At 44.3% G+C, this 22,449-nt stretch overlaps 1 protein-coding gene across 1 annotated transcript in view; it reads right to left on the minus strand.

The window, feature by feature from the left end:
• Positions 1-22,058, minus strand: part of LOC310857296 (unconventional myosin-Va-like) — a gene marked incomplete at its 3' end in the record, with an annotated part of 109,748 nt that extends 87,690 nt beyond the window's left edge. Inside the window, exons 1-4 of the mRNA XM_083762909.1 lie at positions 21,954-22,058; positions 18,361-18,471; positions 9,708-9,879; positions 2,500-2,647 (exon numbers count right to left, since the gene is read on the minus strand). Coding sequence (XP_083619035.1) covers positions 2,500-2,647; positions 9,708-9,879; positions 18,361-18,471; positions 21,954-21,980 — 458 coding nt within the window. The 5' untranslated portion in view covers positions 21,981-22,058. The remainder of the gene's footprint in view (positions 1-2,499; positions 2,648-9,707; positions 9,880-18,360; positions 18,472-21,953) is intronic.
• Positions 22,059-22,449: the final 391 nt, after the last annotated feature.

The raw sequence follows: 22,449 nt of genomic DNA on the forward strand, positions 1-22,449 counted from the left end.
TAAACCGCTACGATGTCATCACAGGGAGACAATGACATCACATTAAACCGCTACGATGTCATCACTGGGAGACAATGACATCACATTAAACCGCTATGATGTCATCACAGGGAGACAATGACATCACATTAAACCGCTACGATGTCGTCACTGGGAGACAGTGACATCACATTAAACCGCTATGATGTCGTCACTGGGAGACAGTGACATCACATTAAACCGCTATGATGTCATCACAGGGAGACAGTGACATCACATTAAACCTCTATGATGTCGTCACTGGGAGACAGTGACATCACATTAAACCGCTATGATGTCGTCACTGGGAGACAGTGACATCACATTAAACCGCTATGATGTCGTCACTGGGAGACAGTGACATCACATTAAACCGCTATGATGTCGTCACTGGGAGACAGTGACATCACATTAAACCGCTATGATGTCGTCACTGGGAGACAGTGACATCACATTAAACCGCTATGATGTCGTCACTGGGAGACAGTGACATCACATTAAACCGCTATGATGTCGTCACTGGGAGACAGTGACATCACATTAAACCGCTATGATGTAATCACTGGGAGACAGTGACATCACATTAAACCGCTATGATGTCGTCACTGGGAGACAGTGACATCACATTAAACCGCTATGATGTAATCACTGGGAGACAGTGACATCACATTAAACCGCTATGATGTTGTCACTGGGAGACAGTGACATCACATTAAACCTCTATGATGTCATCACAGGGAGACAGTGACATCACATTAAACCGCTATGATGTAATCACTGGGAGACAGTGACATCACATTAAACCTCTATGATGTTGTCACTGGGAGACAGTGACATCACATTAAACCGCTATGATGTAATCACTGGGAGACAGTGACATCACATTAAACCTCTATGACGTCAATCACATTAACCCATTCTGACCTGAGATCAGATTCTAACGCACAGAAGAATGGTGGTTCTTTAACGCATTTTGACCTGAGATCAGATTCTAAAAATGTCTTCTAAATCCAGACAGTTTTCAAAAATAGCAGATCTTAAAGCTCATAGCGCGCCACTCGGTGGCGCGCTATGAGCTTTTAGATCTGCTATTTTTCAATAGCTAAAGCATAACATAATGCTAACACCAAAAGGGGTTCCCGCCCAGAATGCGTTAAATGTCTATGATGTCATCACTGGGAGACAATGACATCATTACATTATGACGATGTCATCACTGGAGAGACAATGACATCATTATATTATGATGATGTCATCTCGTCTTCAACGTCTTAGCCTGTGACCCGAAAGAGAAATCTCCCCCCGTGACACAAAACTAGTGAGAATAGCAGATCTACAAGCTCACAACGTGTTGTTCCGTGCCGCATTGTAGTCCATGTTTGTAGTTTTTGAAGCAAACCACGCCTACTATATTTAGGAGACCATTTGTAGGCGTTGTGACCATTTTCGCCTATAGTGGCTCCAATGAAGTTTGCCCATCTTCATAAAGAGACCATCTTTGCATGCGGCTTTAAAGGAGAATTCCATACTAAAAGGCTTTCTTACCTTTCTTTGTAGTTGTTACGTCCCCACCAAAGATGTCCAGGTGTTATTTTGTGCAAAAACTCCCTATTGGCTATTTCCCCTACCATAAGCCCTCAATGAATTGCATTGGAATTGAATGGGGCTATGGGGTGTTATGCTAATTCGCTTATTTCCATCGAAAGAAGTAGTAAAGTGTGCCGCTTGGGATATTATTTACATTATGAATAGAGGATATATACAAAGAAATTATAATTTTGAGCGATGGGAATAAGCGAACTAGCACAACACCCCATAGCCCCATTCAATTCCCATTCAATTCAATGCAATTCATGTAGGGCTTATGGTAGGGGAAACAGCCAATAAGAAGCTTTTGCACAAAATAACACCTGGACCTCTGGTGGGGACGTAACAACTACAAAGAAAGGTAAGAAAGCCTTTTAGTATGGAATTCTCCTTTAAACCTCCATGTTTGTAGTTCTATCACCTGGCCATGCGGCGGTAAGCCTCCATGTTTGTAGTTCTATCACCTGGCCATGCGGCGGTAAGCCTCCATGTTTGTAGTTCTATTACCTGGCCATGTGGCGGTAAGCATCCATGTTTGTAGTTCTATTACCTGGCCATGCGGCGGTAAGCCTCCATGTTTGTAGTTCTATTAACTGGCCATGCGGCGGTAAGCCTCCATGTTTGTAGTTCTATCACCTGGCCATGCGGCGGTAAGCATCCATGTTTGTAGTTCTATTACCTGGCCATGCGGCGGTAAGCCTCCATGTTTGTAGTTCTATTACCTGGCCATGCGGCAGTAAGCCTCCATGTTTGTAGTTCTATCACCTGGCCATGCGGCGGTAAGCATCCATGTTTGTAGTTCTATCAACTGGCCATGCGGCGGTAAGCCTCCATGTTTGTAGTTCTATTACCTGGCCATGCGGCGGTAAGCCTCCATGTTTGTAGTTCTATTACCTGGCCATGCGGCGGTAAGCCTCCTCCGTCACGGCGAAGATGTGTGGGTCCATGTCGCTCATGGAGCTCTGCCCGCTGTACGCCGCGATCAGGTCCACGTCGTAGATCGGAAGACTCTCGTACGGATTGATCGCTACCAGGACGATACCTGAAACATATTCATAATAATTATACATATAATACAACAACCGTGTACCTGAACATACAATAATACACATTTACAATGTAGGCATTTATCAGACGCTCTGAAGTCATAACCCGCCACGAACAAAATGACCCAGGGGGCGCTGTTGGCTATACCGCCACTCTCAGCACTAATAGCCATACAGATTACTGTTACTGTCTCTTTAAGAACACACCTGCTCTCAGCCATACATATTACTGTTACTGTCTCTTTAAGGACAGAACTGTATCGATTAGATTTACTGTCTCTTTAAGAACAGAACTGTATAGATTAGAGTTACTGTCTCTTTAAGAACAGAACTGTATAGATTAGAGTTACTGTCTCTTTAAGAACAGAACTGTATAGATTAGAGTCACTGTCTCTTTAAGAACAGAACTGTATAGATTAGAATCACTGTCTCTTTGAGAACAGAACCGTATAGATTAGAGTCACTGTCTCTTTAAGAACAGAACTGTATAGATTAGAGTCACTGTCTCTTTAAGAACAGAACTGTATAGATTAGAGTCACTGTCTCTTTAAGAACAGAACTGTATAGATTAGAGTTACTGTCTCTTTAAGAACAGAACTGTATAGATTAGAGTTACTGTCTCTTTAAGAACAGAACTGTATAGATTAGAGTCACTGTCTCTTTAAGAACAGAACTGTATAGATTAGAGTTACTGTCTCTTTAAGAACAGAACTGTATAGATTAGAGTTACTGTCTCTTTAAGAACAGAACCGTATAGATTAGAGTCACTGTCTCTTTAAGAACAGAACTGTATAGATTAGAGTTACTGTCTCTTTAAGAACAGAACTGTATAGATTAGAGTCACTGTCTCTTTAAGAACAGAACTGTATAGATTAGAATCACTGTCTCTTTGAGAACAGAACCGTATAGATTAGAGTCACTGTCTCTTTAAGAACAGAACTGTATAGATTAGAGTCACTGTCTCTTTAAGAACAGAACTGTATAGATTAGAGTCACTGTCTCTTTAAGAACAGAACTGTATAGATTAGAGTTACTGTCTCTTTAAGAACAGAACTGTATAGATTAGAGTTACTGTCTCTTTAAGAACAGAACTGTATAGATTAGAGTCACTGTCTCTTTAAGAACAGAACTGTATAGATTAGAGTTACTGTCTCTTTAAGAACAGAACCGTATAGATTAGAGTCACTGTCTCTTTAAGAACAGAACTGTATAGATTAGAGTCACTGTCTCTTTAAGAACAGAACTGTATAGATTAGAGTTACTGTCTCTTTAAGAATAGAACTGTATAGATTAGAGTCACTGTCTCTTTAAGAACAGAACTGTATAGATTAGAGTCACTGTCTCTTTAAGAACAGAACTGTATAGATTAGAGTTACTGTCTCTTTAAGAACAGAACTGTATAGATTAGAGTTACTGTCTCTTTAAGAACAGAACTGTATAGATTAGAGTCACTGTCTCTTTAAGAACAGAACTGTATAGATTAGAGTTACTGTCTCTTTAAGAACAGAAACGTATAGATTAGAGTCAGTGTCAAGCTGCAACCTCATATCTGAAAATATGCAAATTAGTTAACGACCTACTTTGGGTGCGTTCGGATAATACTGCAGGTGCACTGCCAATACACACCAACACACAGGAGAGCGCGCGCGCACACACACACGCACGCACGCACACACACACACACACACACACACACACACACACACACACGCACACGCACACGCACACACTGAGCTCACTGCCAATACACACCAACAGCGAGCGAGTAGCCCTCCCAGTGCAGCGCCACATAGTGGCGTTCCTGGTGCGGTGCACATTTCCCAACGCTCCCATGCAACAGCCAGTGTGTGTGTGTGTGTGTGTGTGTGTGCGCGCGCATGCGGTTCATAATTTTAACCCTTTGTGGAAAAGCAACAGTTGTGAACATAGCATGTTTTTTGTTTTTTTTACCTTTTCAGAGTAAAAGCTGCCAAATCTGCCCGGCACCCTGGGCTCCTATTGTTACGGTGGCAAAAATGGACTGAACCCAAGTGCAGAGGTACGACCAGCAAAGCAGAGTGCAATCAATGCATTTATTGAATAATGCAGAAAACAGGCAAACTTATACAAGTAGTAGCAAATACTGGCAGAAACTGAGCAGTCCAAAAATGCAAAAACAAAGAAGTACAAGCAAATTTAATACCAGAAGCTCCCACGTACAACAACATGACATGAAAGTATGATCCGACAAGGTGTGTGTGCAACGAGTCCAGTCTTATAGGTGGTGGGTTGATTGTTTCAGGGTTCACAGGTGTGTAATGGGCGGGGCTGATGAGAGTGGAACCAGGTGTGTAATGGGCGGGGCTGATGAGAGTGGAACCAGGTGTGTAATGGGCGGGGCTGATGAGAGTGGAACCAGGTGTGTAATGGGCGGGGCTGATGAGAGTGGAACCAGGTGTGTAATGGGCGGGGCTGATGAGAGTGGAACCAGGTGTGTAATGGGCGGGGCTGATGAGAGTGGAACCAGGTGTGTAATGGGCGGGGCTGATGAGAGTGGAACCAGGTGTGTAATGGGCGGGGCTGATGAGAGTGGAACCAGGTGTGTAATGGGCGGGGCTGATGAGAGTGGAACCAGGTGTGTAATGGGCGGGGCTGATGAGAGTGGAACCAGGTGTGTAATGGGCGGGGCTGATGAGAGTGGAACCAGGTGTGTAATGGGCGGGGCTGATGAGAGTGGAACCAGGTGTGTAATGGGCGGGGCTGATGAGAGTGGAACCAGGTGTGTAACTGGGAATGGGATGAGGGAGTGGCCCAAGTGGAAATACAGGCAGGGGAAGACTCAAACCATGACACCTATTTTGAAAGGAATCTGACAGCTGACCAACACATTGAGCCCGGTCGGCTCCCAGTGGGAACCGGTTGTTCATTGGGACATTTATGGGCAAAACTATACCTATATTAGACTTTTATAGGATCAATATAAGTCAATTAATATATGATGACCCATCCACAGTATTTCATTTTTTATTTTGTTTGCATATTTTCCTATATAATAATGCCCCGTTTGCACATTTTAAACATTTTATTAAATTTAAATGTGTAATACAATAAATCTAATCAACTGGGGAAGTCTCATGGCGATAACAATCTAATATAGGTTATGGTTTTTACCCGCTCAGTTCATAATTCTACGCTTCTACGGGCCGACGGCATGGATTAAGCTCCCACTGTACCTTCGACAGGCAGTCTCTGTTTTTAACCCATTCTGACCTGAGATCAGATTCATAACGAGGTTTCCGCCGGACACACACTGGTCTGATGAACCCATTCTGACCCGAGATCAGATTCTAAAAATGTCAGTCGCTCTTCGATTTTTCAAAAATAGCAGACCTACAAGCTCGTAGCGCGCCACTCGGTGTCGCGCTACGAGCTTGTAGATCTGCTATTTTTAAATAGCTAAAGCATAACATGATGCCGACACCAAAATGGGTGCCCGTTCAGAATGGGTTAAAGCACAGCTCAAGACCCAATTCAATTCAATTCAATTCAATTAGCTTTATTGGCATGAATGTAATAGCTACAGTATTGCCAAAGCATGAAGGTCAACAAAAGAACCAAACAAAATAAAATAAATAAAAAATATAACAGAAAACAAGCATACCAGTCAAAATGTACAGTACATGACCCACTTCTACACTCTTGCTTTTAATTGATCTTTTATTTTTTGGTATTCATGTCCTCACTGTACTGCGTTACTGCTTGTTTTTTAATGTTTATGCCTTGCTTTTCTTTTCTTTTATTCTCCATTGTTCTGTAAAGCACTTTGAGCGGCATTTCATGCCATGAAAGGTGCTATACAAATAAAGTTTTATTATTATTATTATTATTAACGTTCCAATGTTGGAGCTCTGGCTCCATATGGACTCAGAACCACAGAGAAGTGAACAGAACCGAGCGGTGATAAAGAGCTCCATATGGACTCAGAACCACAGAAATGGTAAATGGTAAATGGTGCATTTATATAGCGCCTTTATCCAAGGCGCTTTACATAGATTGTGCATTACATTCACCCATTCACACACACATTCATACACCGATGGCAGCGGAAACCATGCAAGGCACCAACTAGCACATCGGGAGCAATTATGGGTTCAGTGTCTTGCTCAAGGACACTTCGACAGTAACTCTGGGGGAGCCCGGGTTCGAACTGGCAACCTTGCGGTTACCATCCAGGCACTCTACCCCTGACCCACCGCCGCCCCCTCACAGAGAAGTGAACAGAACCGAGCGGTGATTCTCCTAGAATCCATCTACTCCTAGATGGAGTTGAGTGGTTTTTCCTTTGATACTTTTACAACGACAACAATCTGAAAGGCCGAGATATGAGGTCACTATGAGGTCACCACTACACCACACAAACAATGTTTGATTTAAATCTGTTTAGTTAGCTTCCTGTCATTCAACTCTCTCTCTCTCTCTCTCTCTGTACACATGGAACCAAATGGACCCTTAGGCCCTTTCTGAACCAGTGTTGTTTTCGTCGACTAAAACTAAGACGAAAAATGTTCGTCGACTAAGCTAACTAAGCTATGATGACTAAAACTATAAGACTAAATATACTGACAATTCCGTCAACAAATAAAAACTAGACTAAAATAGACTAGTAGACAAGAGATCCAGTATAAGTGATTTTACACTTGGTTGCATGCTGAAAATAGCAGATCTACAAGCTCACAAGCTTGTAGATCGGCTATTTTCAGCAAGTGTAAAAACACTCATTACGACGGCATCAAGACCCACCAAAACACATTTTAGTCGACTAAATCAACTGTAGATTTAGTCGACTAAAATCTTATGGCATTTAGTCGACTAAAACTAGACTAACACCAACACACTCCAGGTGACTAAAACTAAATGAAAACTATTCAAAAGACTACGACTAAGACTAAAATAGAAATTTGCTGCCAAAAACAACACTGCATGGAACCAAATGGACCCTTACTCCATAGGGCCTTTCTGAAACCATGCAGTCCCTTATTGACTTGAAGTGCTCTCGGGAGGTTCCCTGGTCAGGAAGTGCCCCTCCAGCTGAATCAAGTTCCCTTGATTAGGGTCCTGGGTATAAAAAACTGTTTGAAAATGCACTCGCCCTCCTTGTGCAGAAACAGGAAACAGACACCATCCGTTGCCATGGTTACCATCATGCAATTGTGTTACCTGTTATTCTGTTTGTACAGTTATATTGCATTGCGTCGTGTATTGTGTGTTCATTAATATGGAAAAAGGAAATAGGCCTATACATCCATGGTGTTTATAAATCATTGTTAAAAGTCGTTTTGTTTGTGTGGTTTCATTTATAGTTTTTTCACGGTGGGGTAAATAAAGAGCCCTAAATTGTGAACATCAGTTGGAGCGTTGTCTATTCTGCATCAGATGAAGATTGTTTAGGAGGAGTTTATTTATCATTTATTTGTAGTGGTTCTTCCATTTGTAGGTGGCGGTTTCCATGTGGACAGAAAGCAGGGCTGCACAAGGCAATCGAGTCTAGATCGGCACAGACTTGCTCTTGAGGGCTTTATAAGCCACTTCCACTCAAGGCTGCTTTTGGTTTCGGACGACACTTAATATGGCGCAGCCTCGCGTGAACGCGCACATCGAGGGCGAGTGTGTAGGGCGCGTGGGCGAGGAGCTGGTTTCAGAAAGGTCTGTAACACATGGAACCAGTCACCTAGAAGGTTTTAGTGTTAGTCTAGTTTTAGTCGACTAAATCAACAGTTGATTCAGTCGACTAAAATGTATTTTGCCGTCGTAATTAATTACACTTGCTGAAAATAAGAGATCTACAAGCTCACAACGCGTCGCACTTTGTGAGCTTGTAGATCATCTAGGTTCTCTAAACTCACCACAGTAGGTGTAGATCATCATCTAGGTTCTCTAAACTCACCACAGTAGGTGTAGATCATCTAGGTTCTCTAAACTCACCACAGTAGGTGTAGATCATCTAGAGGTTCTCTAAACTCACCACAGTAGGTGTAGATCATCTAGGTTCTCTAAACTCACCACAGTAGGTGTAGATCATCTAGAGGTTCTCTAAACTCACCACAGTAGGTGTAGATCATCTAGAGGTTCTCTAAACTCACCACAGTAGGTGTAGATCATCTAGGTTCTCTAAACTCACCACAGTAGGTGTAGATCATCTAGGTTCTCTAAACTCACCACAGTAGGTGTAGATCATCTAAAGGTTCTCTAAACTCACCACAGTAGGTGTAGATCATCTAGAGGTTCTCTAAACTCACCACAGTAGGTGTAGATCATCTAGAGGTTCTCTAAACTCACCACAGTAGGTGTAGATCATCTAGGTTCTCTAAACTCACCACAGTAGGTGTAGATCATCTAGGTTCTCTAAACTCACCACAGTAGGTGTAGATCATCTAGAGGTTCTCTAAACTCACCACAGTAGGTGTAGATCATCTAGAGGTTCTCTAAACTCACCACAGTAGGTGTAGATCATCTAGAGGTTCTCTAAACTCACCACAGTAGGTGTAGATCATCTAGAGGTTCTCTAAACTCACCACAGTAGGTGTAGATCATCTAGGTTCTCTAAACTCACCACAGTAGGTGTAGATCATCTAGGTTCTCTAAACTCACCACAGTAGGTGTAGATCATCTAGAGGTTCTCTAAACTCACCACAGTAGGTGTAGATCATCTAGAGGTTCTTTAAACTCACCACAGTAGGTGTAGATCATCTAGGTTCTCTAAACTCACCACAGTAGGTGTAGATCATCTAGGTTCTCTAAACTCACCACAGTAGGTGTAGATCATCTAGGTTCTCTAAACTCACCACAGTAGGTGTAGATCATCTAGGTTCTCTAAACTCACCACAGTAGGTGTAGATCATCTAGGTTCTCTAAACTCACCACAGTAGGTGTAGATCATCTAGAGGTTCTCTAAACTCACCACAGTAGGTGTAGATCATCTAGGAGGTTCTCTAAACTCACCACAGTAGGTGTAGATCATCTAGGTTCTCTAAACTCACCACAGTAGGTGTAGATCATCTAGAGGTTCTCTAAACTCACCACAGTAGGTGTAGATCATCTTGGACTGCAGGAAGCGCACGGTGAGGTTGTGAAGCACGGCGGGCTCGTGGAGGTAGCTCAGCGCCGTCAGGTCGTTCTCTCCCACCAGGATGTTGGGGTTCCTCAGGGGAGGCAGGAGGAGGAGCTTAGAGTCCACCGCCACCTCAACGCCCTGGAATACAACAACAGTGATGTTATTAACCCATTTTGGGGCGGAAACCCCTTTTGGTGTTAGCATTATGTTATGCTTTAGCTATTGAAAAATAGCAGATCTACAAGCTCATAGCTCATAGCACGCCACCGAGTGGCGCGCTACATAGCTTTTTCAGAAAACTGTCAGGACCTTTTTAGAATCTGATCTCAGGTCAAAATGGGTTAATATCACTCTCTCCAAACGCCCTGAAATACAATAACAGTGATGTTATTAAGCTACTAATATAGACTGAAGTGATTAAAGCGGGTCATGTTTGCATGTTATGGAATTTGAAATCAATAACACATCAGTATTCAATAACCAATAACACATCAGTATTCAATAATCAATAACACATCAGTATTCAATAATCAATAACACATCAGTATTCAATAACCAATAACACATCAGTATTCAATAACCAATAACACATCAGTATTCAATAACCAATAACACATCAGTATTCAATAACCAATAACACATCAGTATTCAATAACCAATAACACATCAGTATTCAATAACCAATAACACATCAGTATTCAATAACCAATAACAAACACATCAGTATTCAATAACCAATAACACATCAGTATTCCGCATTAAATGAAATCATGTCTACGTCACACGTAGGCCCGCTAACCTATATAAGTGCTGACCCACACAGTAGGACTGCATTCCTTCAGGTCATTCATTCAAGGTATTCAGGACTGCATTCTTTTACAGGGAGAAACCTATAAACTACTGTGAGAAATGCTTCGTTGGACGGTGCACCTAAAAGGGCTTCCAGAGACACGGTATGATGCTGCTGTAGCAGTGGACCACAAAGTGTACTGCTTTAGAGGAGACTTTATCGAGTCAGAGCGTCGGACTGAAGTGCATGTCTTCAACACACTGTCTTTATGCTGGACCAAGTTGCCCCCAGAGACACATAGAAGAGGACAACGCCCCCTAGAGGTTCACCCCATGAACACCAGCCGCACAGCTGTGCTGATCGACCCTTTCATCTACATCTGGGGGGGAGTGACTGACTGACACAGGGAACTACAGCACGGTGCTTTATGCATTTGATGTCGACGACCACAGAATGCTCACACCCAAGGTTTCTGGGAGCGTTCCAGAGGGGAGGTACGGCCACTCAGCCTGTGTCGTTGGGAAGGTCATGTTTATCCATGGAGGATGGACTGGGTATGGATACACTAATGACATGTACAAGATGGACACCACCACGATGGTCTGGTCTTTAATCAACACCAGAGGAACTCCACCTCCTGCTACAGACCGTCACTCTGCCACCGTCATTGGGACAAAGATGTTTGTATTCGGGGGCTTCGGTATTGGGGGCTACAACACCATCAGAGTGTTTGACACAGAGACCAACCAATGGATAAAGACACCTTCTGCACAGCCTCTACCAGAAGGACGCTGGTGTCATTCAGCATTTACCTACAATGGAGAGCTGTACATATTTGGTGGCCGGAACGGTAACCAGACCTTCAATGATGTGTGGAAATTCAGTCCAGAGACCTTCTCCTGGAAGAAGGTTGAGCCCAAGGGGAATGTTCCATGTTTAAGACCTGCTCACATGCCATGTTGCATGGCGGGAGATCGTGTCATCCTCTTTGGAGGACATCAATCATCATACAGTTCGTATGTCTTAGACTTCAGTCCTAGTCTGAAGACCTCGTATGTCTTAGACTTCAGTCCTAGTCTGAAGACCTCGTATGTCTTAGACTTCAGTCCTAGTCTGAAGACCTCGTATGTCTTAGACTTCAGTCCTAGTCTGAAGACCTCGTATGTCTTAGACTTCAGTCCTAGTCTGAAGACCTCGTATGTCTTAGACTTCAGTCCTAGTCTGAAGACCTTGTGCAAGCTGGCAGTTATTCAGTACGCTCTGGATCGGTCTGAACTCCCACACAACATCAGGTGGGAACTGGCAGCCATGTACAGTCAATAGAAAAATATAACAGGCTTCTAAAAAAAAAAGAGGAGAGAAAATGAAAAAGGGGCAGCAGACAACAAGGTATGTCCACAGACTTTAACCCATTCTGACCTGAGATCAGATTCATACGAGGTTTCCACTGGACACACACTGGTCTGATTAACCCATTCTGACCTGAGATCAGATTCATACGAGGTTTCCACTGGACACACACTGGTCTGATTAACCCATTCTGACCTGAGATCAGTTTATAAAAATGTCTTCCACATCCTGACAGTTTTCCATTCTGACCTGAGATCAGTTTATAAAAATGTCTTCCACATCCTGACAGTTTTCCATTCTGACCTGAGATCAGATTCTAAGAATGTCTTCTCTGTCAGTCGCTCTTCGATCTTTCAAAAATAGCAGACCTACAAGCTTCCGCCAACCTTGCACACCAGTAGGCCATCCTACTCGATTACGTCACCGTCAACAGCCAATCGGGGGCCATGTATGGCCTACCTAATTACGTCACCGTCAACAGCCAATCAGGGCCATGTATGGCCTACACATACCATGCATACAGTACACAGCCGACCACAGTACGTGCGCGCTCTGCCTGCGCGCAAGTAACTATTAACAGTGTAGACGTTCAGCAGAGGCTCTGAATCCACAGAGATTTACAGTAACTATTAACAGTGTAGACGTTCAGCAGGCTCTGAATCCACAGAGATTTACAGTAACTATTAACAGTGTAGACGTTCAGCAGTCTCTGAATCCACAGAGATTTACAGTAACTATTAACAGTGTAGACGTTCAGCAGAGGCTCTGAATCCACATAGATTTACAGTAACTATTAACAGTGTAGACGTTCAGCAGAGGCTCTGAATCCACATAGATTTACAGTAACTATTCACAGTGTAGACGTTCAGCAGGCTCTGAATCCACAGAGATTTACAGTAACTATTCACAGTGTAGACGTTCAGCAGAGGCTCTGAATCCACAGAGATTTACAGTAACTATTCACAGTGTAGACGTTCAGCAGGCTCTGAATCCACAGAGATTTACAGTAACTATTCACAGTGTAGACGTTCAGCAGGCTCTGAATCCACAGAGATTTACAGTAACTATTCACAGTGTAGACGTTCAGCAGAGGCTCTGAATCCACAGAGATTTACAGTAACTATTCACAGTGTAGACGTTCAGCAGGCTCTGAATCCATTTCATTCTGTTAAAAAAAAAAGAAAAAAAAAAGAAGTAAGTGGACTAATGGATGGGAACCAATGAGAATCTGTCACACTAATGGATGGGGAACCAATCACGATCGGTCACACTAATGGAGGAGAACCAATCGCGATCTGTCACACATTCTCCTGCCGAGAGAGATTCCTCTGATCAGCTGACCTCCTGCTGACATGTCTTTATCCATATTATGATAACTTTGGTTTCTTAACCCATTCTGACCTGAGATCAGATTCATACGAGGTTTCCACTGGGACACACACTGGTCTGATGAACCCATTCTGACCTGAGATCAGATTCATACGAGGTTTCCACTGGGACACACACTGGTCTGATGAACCCATTCTGACCTGAGATCAGATTCATACGAGGTTTCCACTGGACACACACTGGTCTGATGAACCCATTCTGACCTGAGATCAGATTCATACGAGGTTTCCACTGGACACACACTGGTCTGATTATAACCCATTCTGACCTGAGATCAGATTCTAAAAAATGTCAGTCGTTCTTCGATTTTTCAAAAAATAGCAGGCCTACAAGCTCGTAGCGCGCCACTCGGTGGCGCGCTATGAGCTTGTAGATCTGCTATTTTTCAATAGCTTAAAGCATAACCTGATGCTATAACACCAAAATGGGTTCCCCGTTCAGAATGGGTTAATAATAATGTAGTCATTTATCAGACGCCCTTAATCCAGAGCGATTTACAGTAAGCAAGAACAACACATGCTGATACTGTACATCACATGCATAGAAGATCGTCACAGTGGAATAGCCCTATCTATATACTGTAGGTCAGGGGGGGGCAACTGGCGGCCCGGGGGCCACATGCGGGCCCCCACATTCACTTAATGCGGCCCGCAGGTTAATATCCAGAATACTGATTGATTTCAGCTGTTTACAATTCCAAAACCGCTTTAATTTACTTCATGACTAGTATTAAATGACTATAGTACTTAAAGGTATATTCAGTGATTTCACTCAAAAAACCTTAGGTTTCGTTTTTGGCTGTGGGACCCAGCCTTTCGTCCAATCAGGATAGAGAGTCAAAAACGAAACCTAAGGTTTTTTGACCCCCAGGGGTTAACTGGGGACAGGGAGGAACTCCTTATACGGCCAGCACACTCTATAGTAGGGAGGATTATCACAACAAAACAAAGAAATAAGTGATATTTGAATTATGTGAAATCACTGAATATACCTTTAATGACTAGTATTAACATGTTATTGTCTTTTTGTGTCCAATGTAGTTATGTTAACAGTTCATAAAGTTCATAAAGTTATAACATAACTATAACTAAATGCATTTGAAATTCAATGAAAAAGGTTACTTTTCAGGATTCCAATTCAAAAAATAGCAAAAAAAAGATATTCAGGTTTTCAATTCAAATATAGCAAAAAAATAGCCGATCTACAAGCTCAAAACGCGTCGCAGCGCGACGCGTTTTGAGCTTGTAGATCGGCTATTTTAGCTACGACAGTAATATATGGCCCCTAGGGAGTGAGTGTGGAAATATAGTGGCCCTCGACTCTCCATCGTCAAAGTAGCCCACCCCTACTGTAGTTCATTGACATACAGTACACTCAATATGTACTGTACGTCAATGCATGTGAACTGTGTGTGATTGACAACCTCTAAGCTTCCTTGTCACGGTCAATTAAAATGTGGACTACTATTTAACCCATTCTGAACGGGAACCCATTTTGGTGTTGGCATCATGTCGTGCTTTAGCTATTTAAAAATAGCAGATCTACAATCTTGTAGGTCTGCTATTTTTTTTTTAATTGAAGAACGACTGACATTTTTAGAATCTGATCTCAGGTCAGAATGGGTTCATCAGACCAGTGTGTGTCCAGTGGAAACCTCGTATGAATCTGATCAGATGGCTTCTTGGTTAGAGTGGGTGACAATATTATCACACGAAAAGATCAAATTACCTACCTAGGTTCCATCCTGGAGGCTAATCTTTCCGGTGATAAAATGGCCACCAACGTAATCAAAAAAGTCAATCAAAGAACAAGATTCCTTTACAGGATCTCCTCACTGGTCAGCAAAAACACCTTGAAGACCTTAACAGGAGCCCTCGTACAAGGTTTCTTTGACTATGCATCCACCTCTTGGTACCACAGCACCTCAAAGGCCCTTAAAACAAGGCTCCAGACCTCCCAAAACAAACTGGTCAGGCTCCTACTTGGCCTCACCCCCCGAACCCACCTCACCCCTGCCCACTTTGACAGGCTGGGATGGCTTAGGGTCGTCGACAGAGTACAGCATCTTGCAATGGGTCTGGTCCACAAGATTCGATACACCACCAAGATACCCATGTACCTGTCTAAATACTTCCTTAATGTAAACGAAGTCCACACCCACAACACCAGAGGGAGTGCAACAAACCATGTACAACCCAGATTCGGCACAAACAAGGGACTAAATTCTTTTCGCTCCTATGCCACCAAAATGTGGAACGCCCTACCAACAGTCATTAAGACATGTGAATCCCTTGACTCCTTCAAAACCGCTCTCAAAGGGCACCTACGGACGGCTGCAATTCGAAACTGGCCTCTGTAAAATCTGAATCCCCCCCACCCCATTTCCCTCACTGTATATTGTATATTGTATATTTCCCCAGTGCTTGTATATTTTCCCTTTTTTGCTTCCCATATGATGAATTCCTGTTCTGTTCTTTAGCTACATAGAAATGTCTATTTGTATGTCTCTAAATGGTTGTATGTCTTTAAATGTTTTGATGAATTGAACAATGTGGACCCTGTTGTAAACAAGTGTAATGCTTAATTGGGTCGTCCACTCACAGTTGACAGTCTTTGTATTGAGTTTGTGCTTAAAATGTACTGTAAATTCTACAAACTGTTAATAAATATTTCAATCAATCAATCAATCTCAGGTCAGAATGGGTTCATCAGACCAGTGTGTGTCCAGTGGAAACCTCGTATGAATCTGATCTCAGGTCAGAATGGGTTATTTACTCAAGTCAAATTACTACATTATTATCAGCTCGTCAAAACAACGCCATTTACTGTCTGTACATAGAAACACATTTTATACTGTGCAGAATTCACCCTTTGTCAGCAGCCTTCTGCTCGGTCTCTGACTGACGCCAGTATATACTGTATATCTGCCGTCACAATTATTATCTTCCGTTTTTCATTTGGCAAAAATAATAACTGCCCGTCTAGAGAGCAGAGGGTCTCAACCTGGGGGTCTAGAGAGCAGAGGGTCTCAACCTGGGGGTCTAGAGAGCAGGGGGTCTCAACCTGGGGGTCTAGAGAGCAGAGGGTCTCAACCTGGGGGTCTAGAGAGCAGGGGGTCTCAACCTGGGGGTCTAGAGAGCAGGGGGTCTCAACCTGGGGGTCTAGAGAGCAGGGGGTCTCAACCTGGGGGTCTAGAGAGCCGAGGGTCTCAACCTGGGGGTCTAGAGAGCAGAGGGTCTCAACCTGGGGGTCTAGAGAGCAGAGGGTCTCAACCTGGGGGTCTAGAGAGCAGAGGGTCTCAACCTGGGGGTCTAGAGAGCAGAGGGTCTCAACCTGGGGGTCTAGAGAGCAGAGGGTCTCAACCTGGGGGTCTAGAGAGCAGGGGTTCTCAACCTGGGGGTCTAGAGAGCAGAGGGTCTCAACCTGGGGGTCTAGAGAGCAGGGGTTCTCAACCTGGGGGTCTAGAGAGCAGAGGGTCTCAACCTGGGGGTCTAGAGAGCAGGGGTTCTCAACCTGGGGGTCTAGAGAGCAGGGGGTCTCAACCTGGGGGTCTAGAGAGCAGGGGTTCTCAACCTGGGGGTCTAGAGAGCAGAGGGTCTCAACCTGGGGGTCTAGAGAGCAGGGGTTCTTAACCTGGGGGTCTAGAGAGCAGGGGGTCTCAACCTGGGGGTCTAGAGAGCAGAGGGTCTCAACCTGGGGGTCTAGAGAGCAGGGGGTCTCAACCTGGGGGTCTAGAGAGCAGGGGGTCTCAACCTGGGGGTCTAGAGAGCAGGGGTTCTCAACCTGGGGGTCTAGAGAGCAGAGGGTCTCAACCTGGGGGTCTAGAGAGCAGGGGTTCTCAACCTGCAGGGGGTCTAGAGAGCAGGGGTTCTCAACCTGGGGGTCTAGAGAGCAGGGGTTCTCAACCTGGGGGTCTAGAGAGCAGGGGGTCTCAACCTGGGGGTCTAGAGAGCAGAGGGTCTCAACCTGGGGGTCTAGAGAGCAGAGGTTCTCAACCTGGGGGTCTAGAGAGCAGAGGGTCTCAACCTGGGGGTCTAGAGAGCAGAGGGTCTCAACCTGGGGGTCTAGAGAGCAGAGGTTCTCAACCTGGGGGTCTAGAGAGCAGGGGTTCTCAACCTGGGGGTCTAGATAGCAGGGGTTCTCAACCTGGGGGTCTAGATAGCAGGGGTTCTCAACCTGGGGGTCTAGAGAGCAGAGGGTCTCAACCTGGGGGTCTAGAGAGCAGGGGTTCTCAACCTGGGGGTCTAGAGAGCAGGGGTTCTCAACCTGGGGGTCTAGAGAGCAGGGGTTCTCAACCTGGGGGTCGCGGCCCTTGAGGGACTTCCAGGGGGTCCCTGGGAGTGAATATTTTCACTCCCGTGCGCGGTTTTTCTAATACCAGCAATTAAGGTAAAAGTCTATTCTCGTAACTGGGAAGCGTCTCAGGATGTGATCCTGGCGGTTCGCGAGTGTATAGGATAGTGTTACCGTAGTTAAATTCAGGGTGCATTGCGTTATTAAAATGGCACAAAGTGCATTTTAGAGAGAAACTGGAGACCTGAGACGCTTCCCAGCTCCGAGAATAGACTTTTACCTTAAGGTCTAGCAGGCTTTGTGTCGGTGAGTGGTGACGTCGTTTTGTTTATTTGCTGGCATTAGAAAAAACGCGCACGGGAGTGAGAGTATGAGCAGAGGGCTGTGGAAGGGACTTCCTTCCACAGGACGTCAGAGAGAGACTCGCTGTAAGCCTTGGACCAGGACTAAGCCCATACATCCATTCAGAAAGGTCCTATCTGATTGACAGCCCCATACATCCACACAGAAAGGTCCTATCTGATTGACAGCCCCATACATCCACACAGTAAAGTCCTGTCTGATTGACAGCCCCATACATCCACACAGTAAAGTCCTCTCTGATTGACAGCCCCATACATCCAATCAGAAAAGTCCCATCTGATTGACAGCCCCATACATTCACACAGAGAAGTCCTATCTGATTGACAGCCCCATACATCCAATCATAAAAGTCTGATTGACAGCCCCGTGTGTGTGCGTGTGTGTGTGTGTGTGTGTGTGTGTGTGTGTGTGTGTGTGTGTGTGTGTGTTCTTACCGTCCCATCCTCCAGGAGGACGTTAAGAGTCTTGTCTCCGGGAGTATAGTTCCTGCTCAGCTCTGCAGGCTGCCAAACTTCCTGGTGGTGGGGGAGCCACACCCGGGCATGCTGGGGAAAAAAACACCACACAATTAATAATAATAACAACAACAACAACAACAACAACAACAACAATAACAATAATGATTTGTTGCTGTTGGCAATCAGATGCTCTTTAATCCATTCTGACCTGAGATCAGATTCATACGAGGTTTCCACTGGAGACACACTGGTCTGATTAACCCATTCTGACCTGAGATCAGATTCATACGAAGGTTTCCACTGGACACACACTGGTCTGATGAACCCATTCTGACCAGAGATCAGATTCATACGAGGTTTCCACCGGACACACACTGGTCTGATTAACCCATTCTGACCTGAGATCAGATTCATACGAGGTTTCCACCGGACACACACTGGTCTGATTAACCCATTCTGACCTGAGATCAGATTCATACGAGGTTTCCACTGGACACACACTGGGTCTGGGTCAGGATACGTCCCAGGTGATGACCTCAGGATACATCACTGAGGATACGTCCCAGGTGATGACCTCAGGATACATCACTGAGGATACGTCCCAGGTGATGACCTCAGGATACATCACTGAGGATACGTCCCAGGTGGTGACCTCAGGATACATCACTGAGGATACGTCCCAGGTGATGACCTCAGGATACATCACTGAGGATACGTCCCAGGTGATGACCTTGGGATACATCACTGAGGATACGTCCCAGGTGATGACCTCAGGATACATCACTGAGGATACGTCCCAGGTGATGACCTTGGGATACATCACTGAGGATACGTCCCAGTTGCATCATCATACTATAATTCTAACAATGTCTGTGTGTCTGTGTGTGTGTGTGTGTGTCTGTCAGAAACACTGCCGTAACTCCTTACTGCCTGCACCAATCACTCCCACTTTTCACACAGGCATTGACCATATGAATATGGAGGGCGTAACGAAGCCCTTTTTGTGATTTGACACATTAATGATTATTAATAAATGTATTAATGAATTAAAAACGCACCAGGCGCAGTACCCCCCTCGGCCACAAGGGGGGGGTAAATATCTCACAACGGGTAAGGACTAGTAAAGATAATTTAATGTGTGTTTTGTCTGCCTTTGTTTTACATCACCATTACATCACCTAATCATATTAGCAACATGAGCTAGACTCTAATATATTAGCGCCCCTCACTTCACAGGGGTGTGATTTCATAGTGAGCCACAGGTTCTCAGTCTAAACCATGAAAAGCACTAAGTCTAGTTTCCATCAGGGTCCTCCATGTGCAATTCATCAGAACATTTACAGACGTACAAATAGACACTTGTATAAAAAACTAAACAAGAAAAACAACATGAGATCGATCGTGCGTGCGTGCGTGTTTGCGTGCGTGCGTGCGTGTGTGCGTGCGTGCGTTGCGTGCGTTGCGTGTGTGCGTGCATCAGAGACTATAACATGTGAAAGCAACATTAATGAATTAACATTAATGTTGAGATTATCTCCAGCTGTGCATGATGCTGCTCTGATGATGTTTTTAATGTGAGGACGATAAAACACTTCCATTCAACTGAGATATATATATATACATATATATATATATATATATATATATATATATATATATATGTATATACACTATTGAAACACTATTATATAATAATTAACATAATGGACCCTCTTGTAAAAAAAAGTGTACTGCTTTATGGTGTCGTCCACTCACAGTTAACAGTCTTTGAGTTTGTTGAGTGCTTGAAATGTACTGTAATTCTGCAAACTGTTTTTGATTGATTGATTGAAATATGTATTCAGATTTTACGGGGGCCAGTTTCAAATTGCAGCCGTCCGTAGGTGCCCTTTGAGAGCGGGTTTCGATAATAATAAATAATAATAATAATAAATATTTCCATCAATGAATCAGTGTGAACTATATAGAGCAATGCTTCCCAAACCTTTCCATGTCAAGGACCCCCAAATTACCACTAATCACCCCCATGGACCCCCATTAGAAAATATATATTATGCCAGGGACCCCCATAAGAGGAGATGTTTATGTCTCTAGCAGTGATTCAGGGACCCCCATAAGAGAAGATGTTTACAGCTCTAGCAGTGATTCAGGGACCCCCATAAGAGAAGATGTTTACGGCTCTAGCAGTGATTCAGGGACCCCCATAAGAGGAGATGTTTACGGCTGTAGCAGTGATTCAGGGACCCCCATAAGAGAAGATGTTTACGGCTCTAGCAGTGATTCAGGGACCCCCATAAGAGGAGATGCATGTTTACAGCTCTAGCAGTGATTCAGGGACCCCCATAAGAGAAGATGTTTACGTCTCTAGCAGTGATTCAGGGACCCCCATAAGAGGAGATGTTTACAGCTCTAGCAGTGATTCAGGGACCCCCCATAAGAGAAGATGTTTACGGCTCTAGCAGTGATTCAGGGACCCCCATAAGAGGAGATGTTTACGGCTCTAGCAGTGATTCAGGGACCCCCATAAGAGGAGATGCATGTTTACAGCTCTAGCAGTGATTCAGGGACCCCCATAAGAGGAGATGCATGTTTACAGCTCTTAGCAGTGATTCTCAACCCGTTTAATTTCAAGGACCCCCAGTTTGACATCCATTAGTCTACGGACCCCCATTTAATGGCATTTCTCTATCTCTGGGACCACCAATTTATATTGTAAACTCAATGTAAACTTAACTCTGAGAGTGTACAACGGGTCCATGTGTACACTCTCAGAGTTACAGACCCATGAGGGTCCATTTGGTTCCATACTGGGGACCCCCTGGAACTCCCTCAAGGACCGCTGGGGGTCCCCGGACCCCACATATAAAGGACAGAAGCTAATAAACAAAACACTTCAGAAAGAATGAAGAATAAATCATTCTTCTCGTTTCCAATAAAATAAAACTCCCCTCGTTATTTCACATAAATAACACCACAGTAATGAGGCTACACTTAATATCCGCGACTCTTAAACTCCTTAATTTCTCCATAATTATGAAAAACAATTAAGGCTCGAGCGTTTCCCCCAAGAAAGAATAAACACAAGCCCACATTGCGTTAATAATAATAAACTTATTTATCCTGATAAAGACTGTAAATTAAAACGTTTTGTCTTGAAGTGTAAAGTTAAACTTCAAGCTAGAAACTCGAGTCATTCTCTCTCTCTCTCTCTCTCTCTCTCTCTCTCTCTCTCTCTCTCTCTCTCTCTCTCTCTCTCTCTCTCTCTCTCTCTCTCTCTCTCTCTCTCTCTCTCTCTCTCTCTCATAAAGATCACATTATCTTAAGTTAAACCAAAGGTCACTAGAGATTAACTCACAACTCAAACTCAAACTCTTTCAGCATTAATAATAAAGTTTACGTGCAACAAAACACACACACACACACACACACACACACACACACACACACACACACACACACACACACACACACACACACACACACACACTGACTGACTCCCGTTCACTGACAGCAAGCTGTTCTGAATGGAATCAATCAATCAATAGCCTACATCCATTGATCCGCCTTACCTTCACATAGAGCTCAGAAGCCGCCATGCTGCCGATATCGATCGATCAGTCCTGATCAATGATCAATAGTCATGTTTGATTTGATGTCACAACGTTTGAGCGACAGACAGACAGACAGACAGACAGACAGGCAGGCAGGCAGCAGGAAAAAAACGTGTAGTTCCTTCAGCTGTGACTCTGAGCAACAACCTGTCTGTCTTCCTGTCTGTCTGCCTGACTCCTCCCCAACAGTGCATAGGGTAATTTGTATCTCCCTGTGGCTTTTCTTATCAGGCACCTACCTGTCTGTCTGTCTGCCTGCCTGCCTGCCTGCCTGCCTGCCTGCCTGCCTGCCTGCCTGCCTGCCTGCCTGCCTGCCTGCCTGTCTGCCTGCCTGCCTGCCTGCCTGCCTGCCTGCCTGCCTGTCTGCCTGCCTGCCTGCCTGCCTGTCTGTCTGTCTGTCTGCCTGCCTGCCTGCCTGCCTGCCTGTCTGCCTGCCTGTCTGCCTGCCTGCCTG

Source organism: Protomyctophum parallelum (assembly GCF_964188405.1).
Source record: "Protomyctophum parallelum genome assembly, chromosome: 4".
Classification (NCBI taxonomy): domain Eukaryota; kingdom Metazoa; phylum Chordata; class Actinopteri; order Myctophiformes; family Myctophidae; genus Protomyctophum; species Protomyctophum parallelum.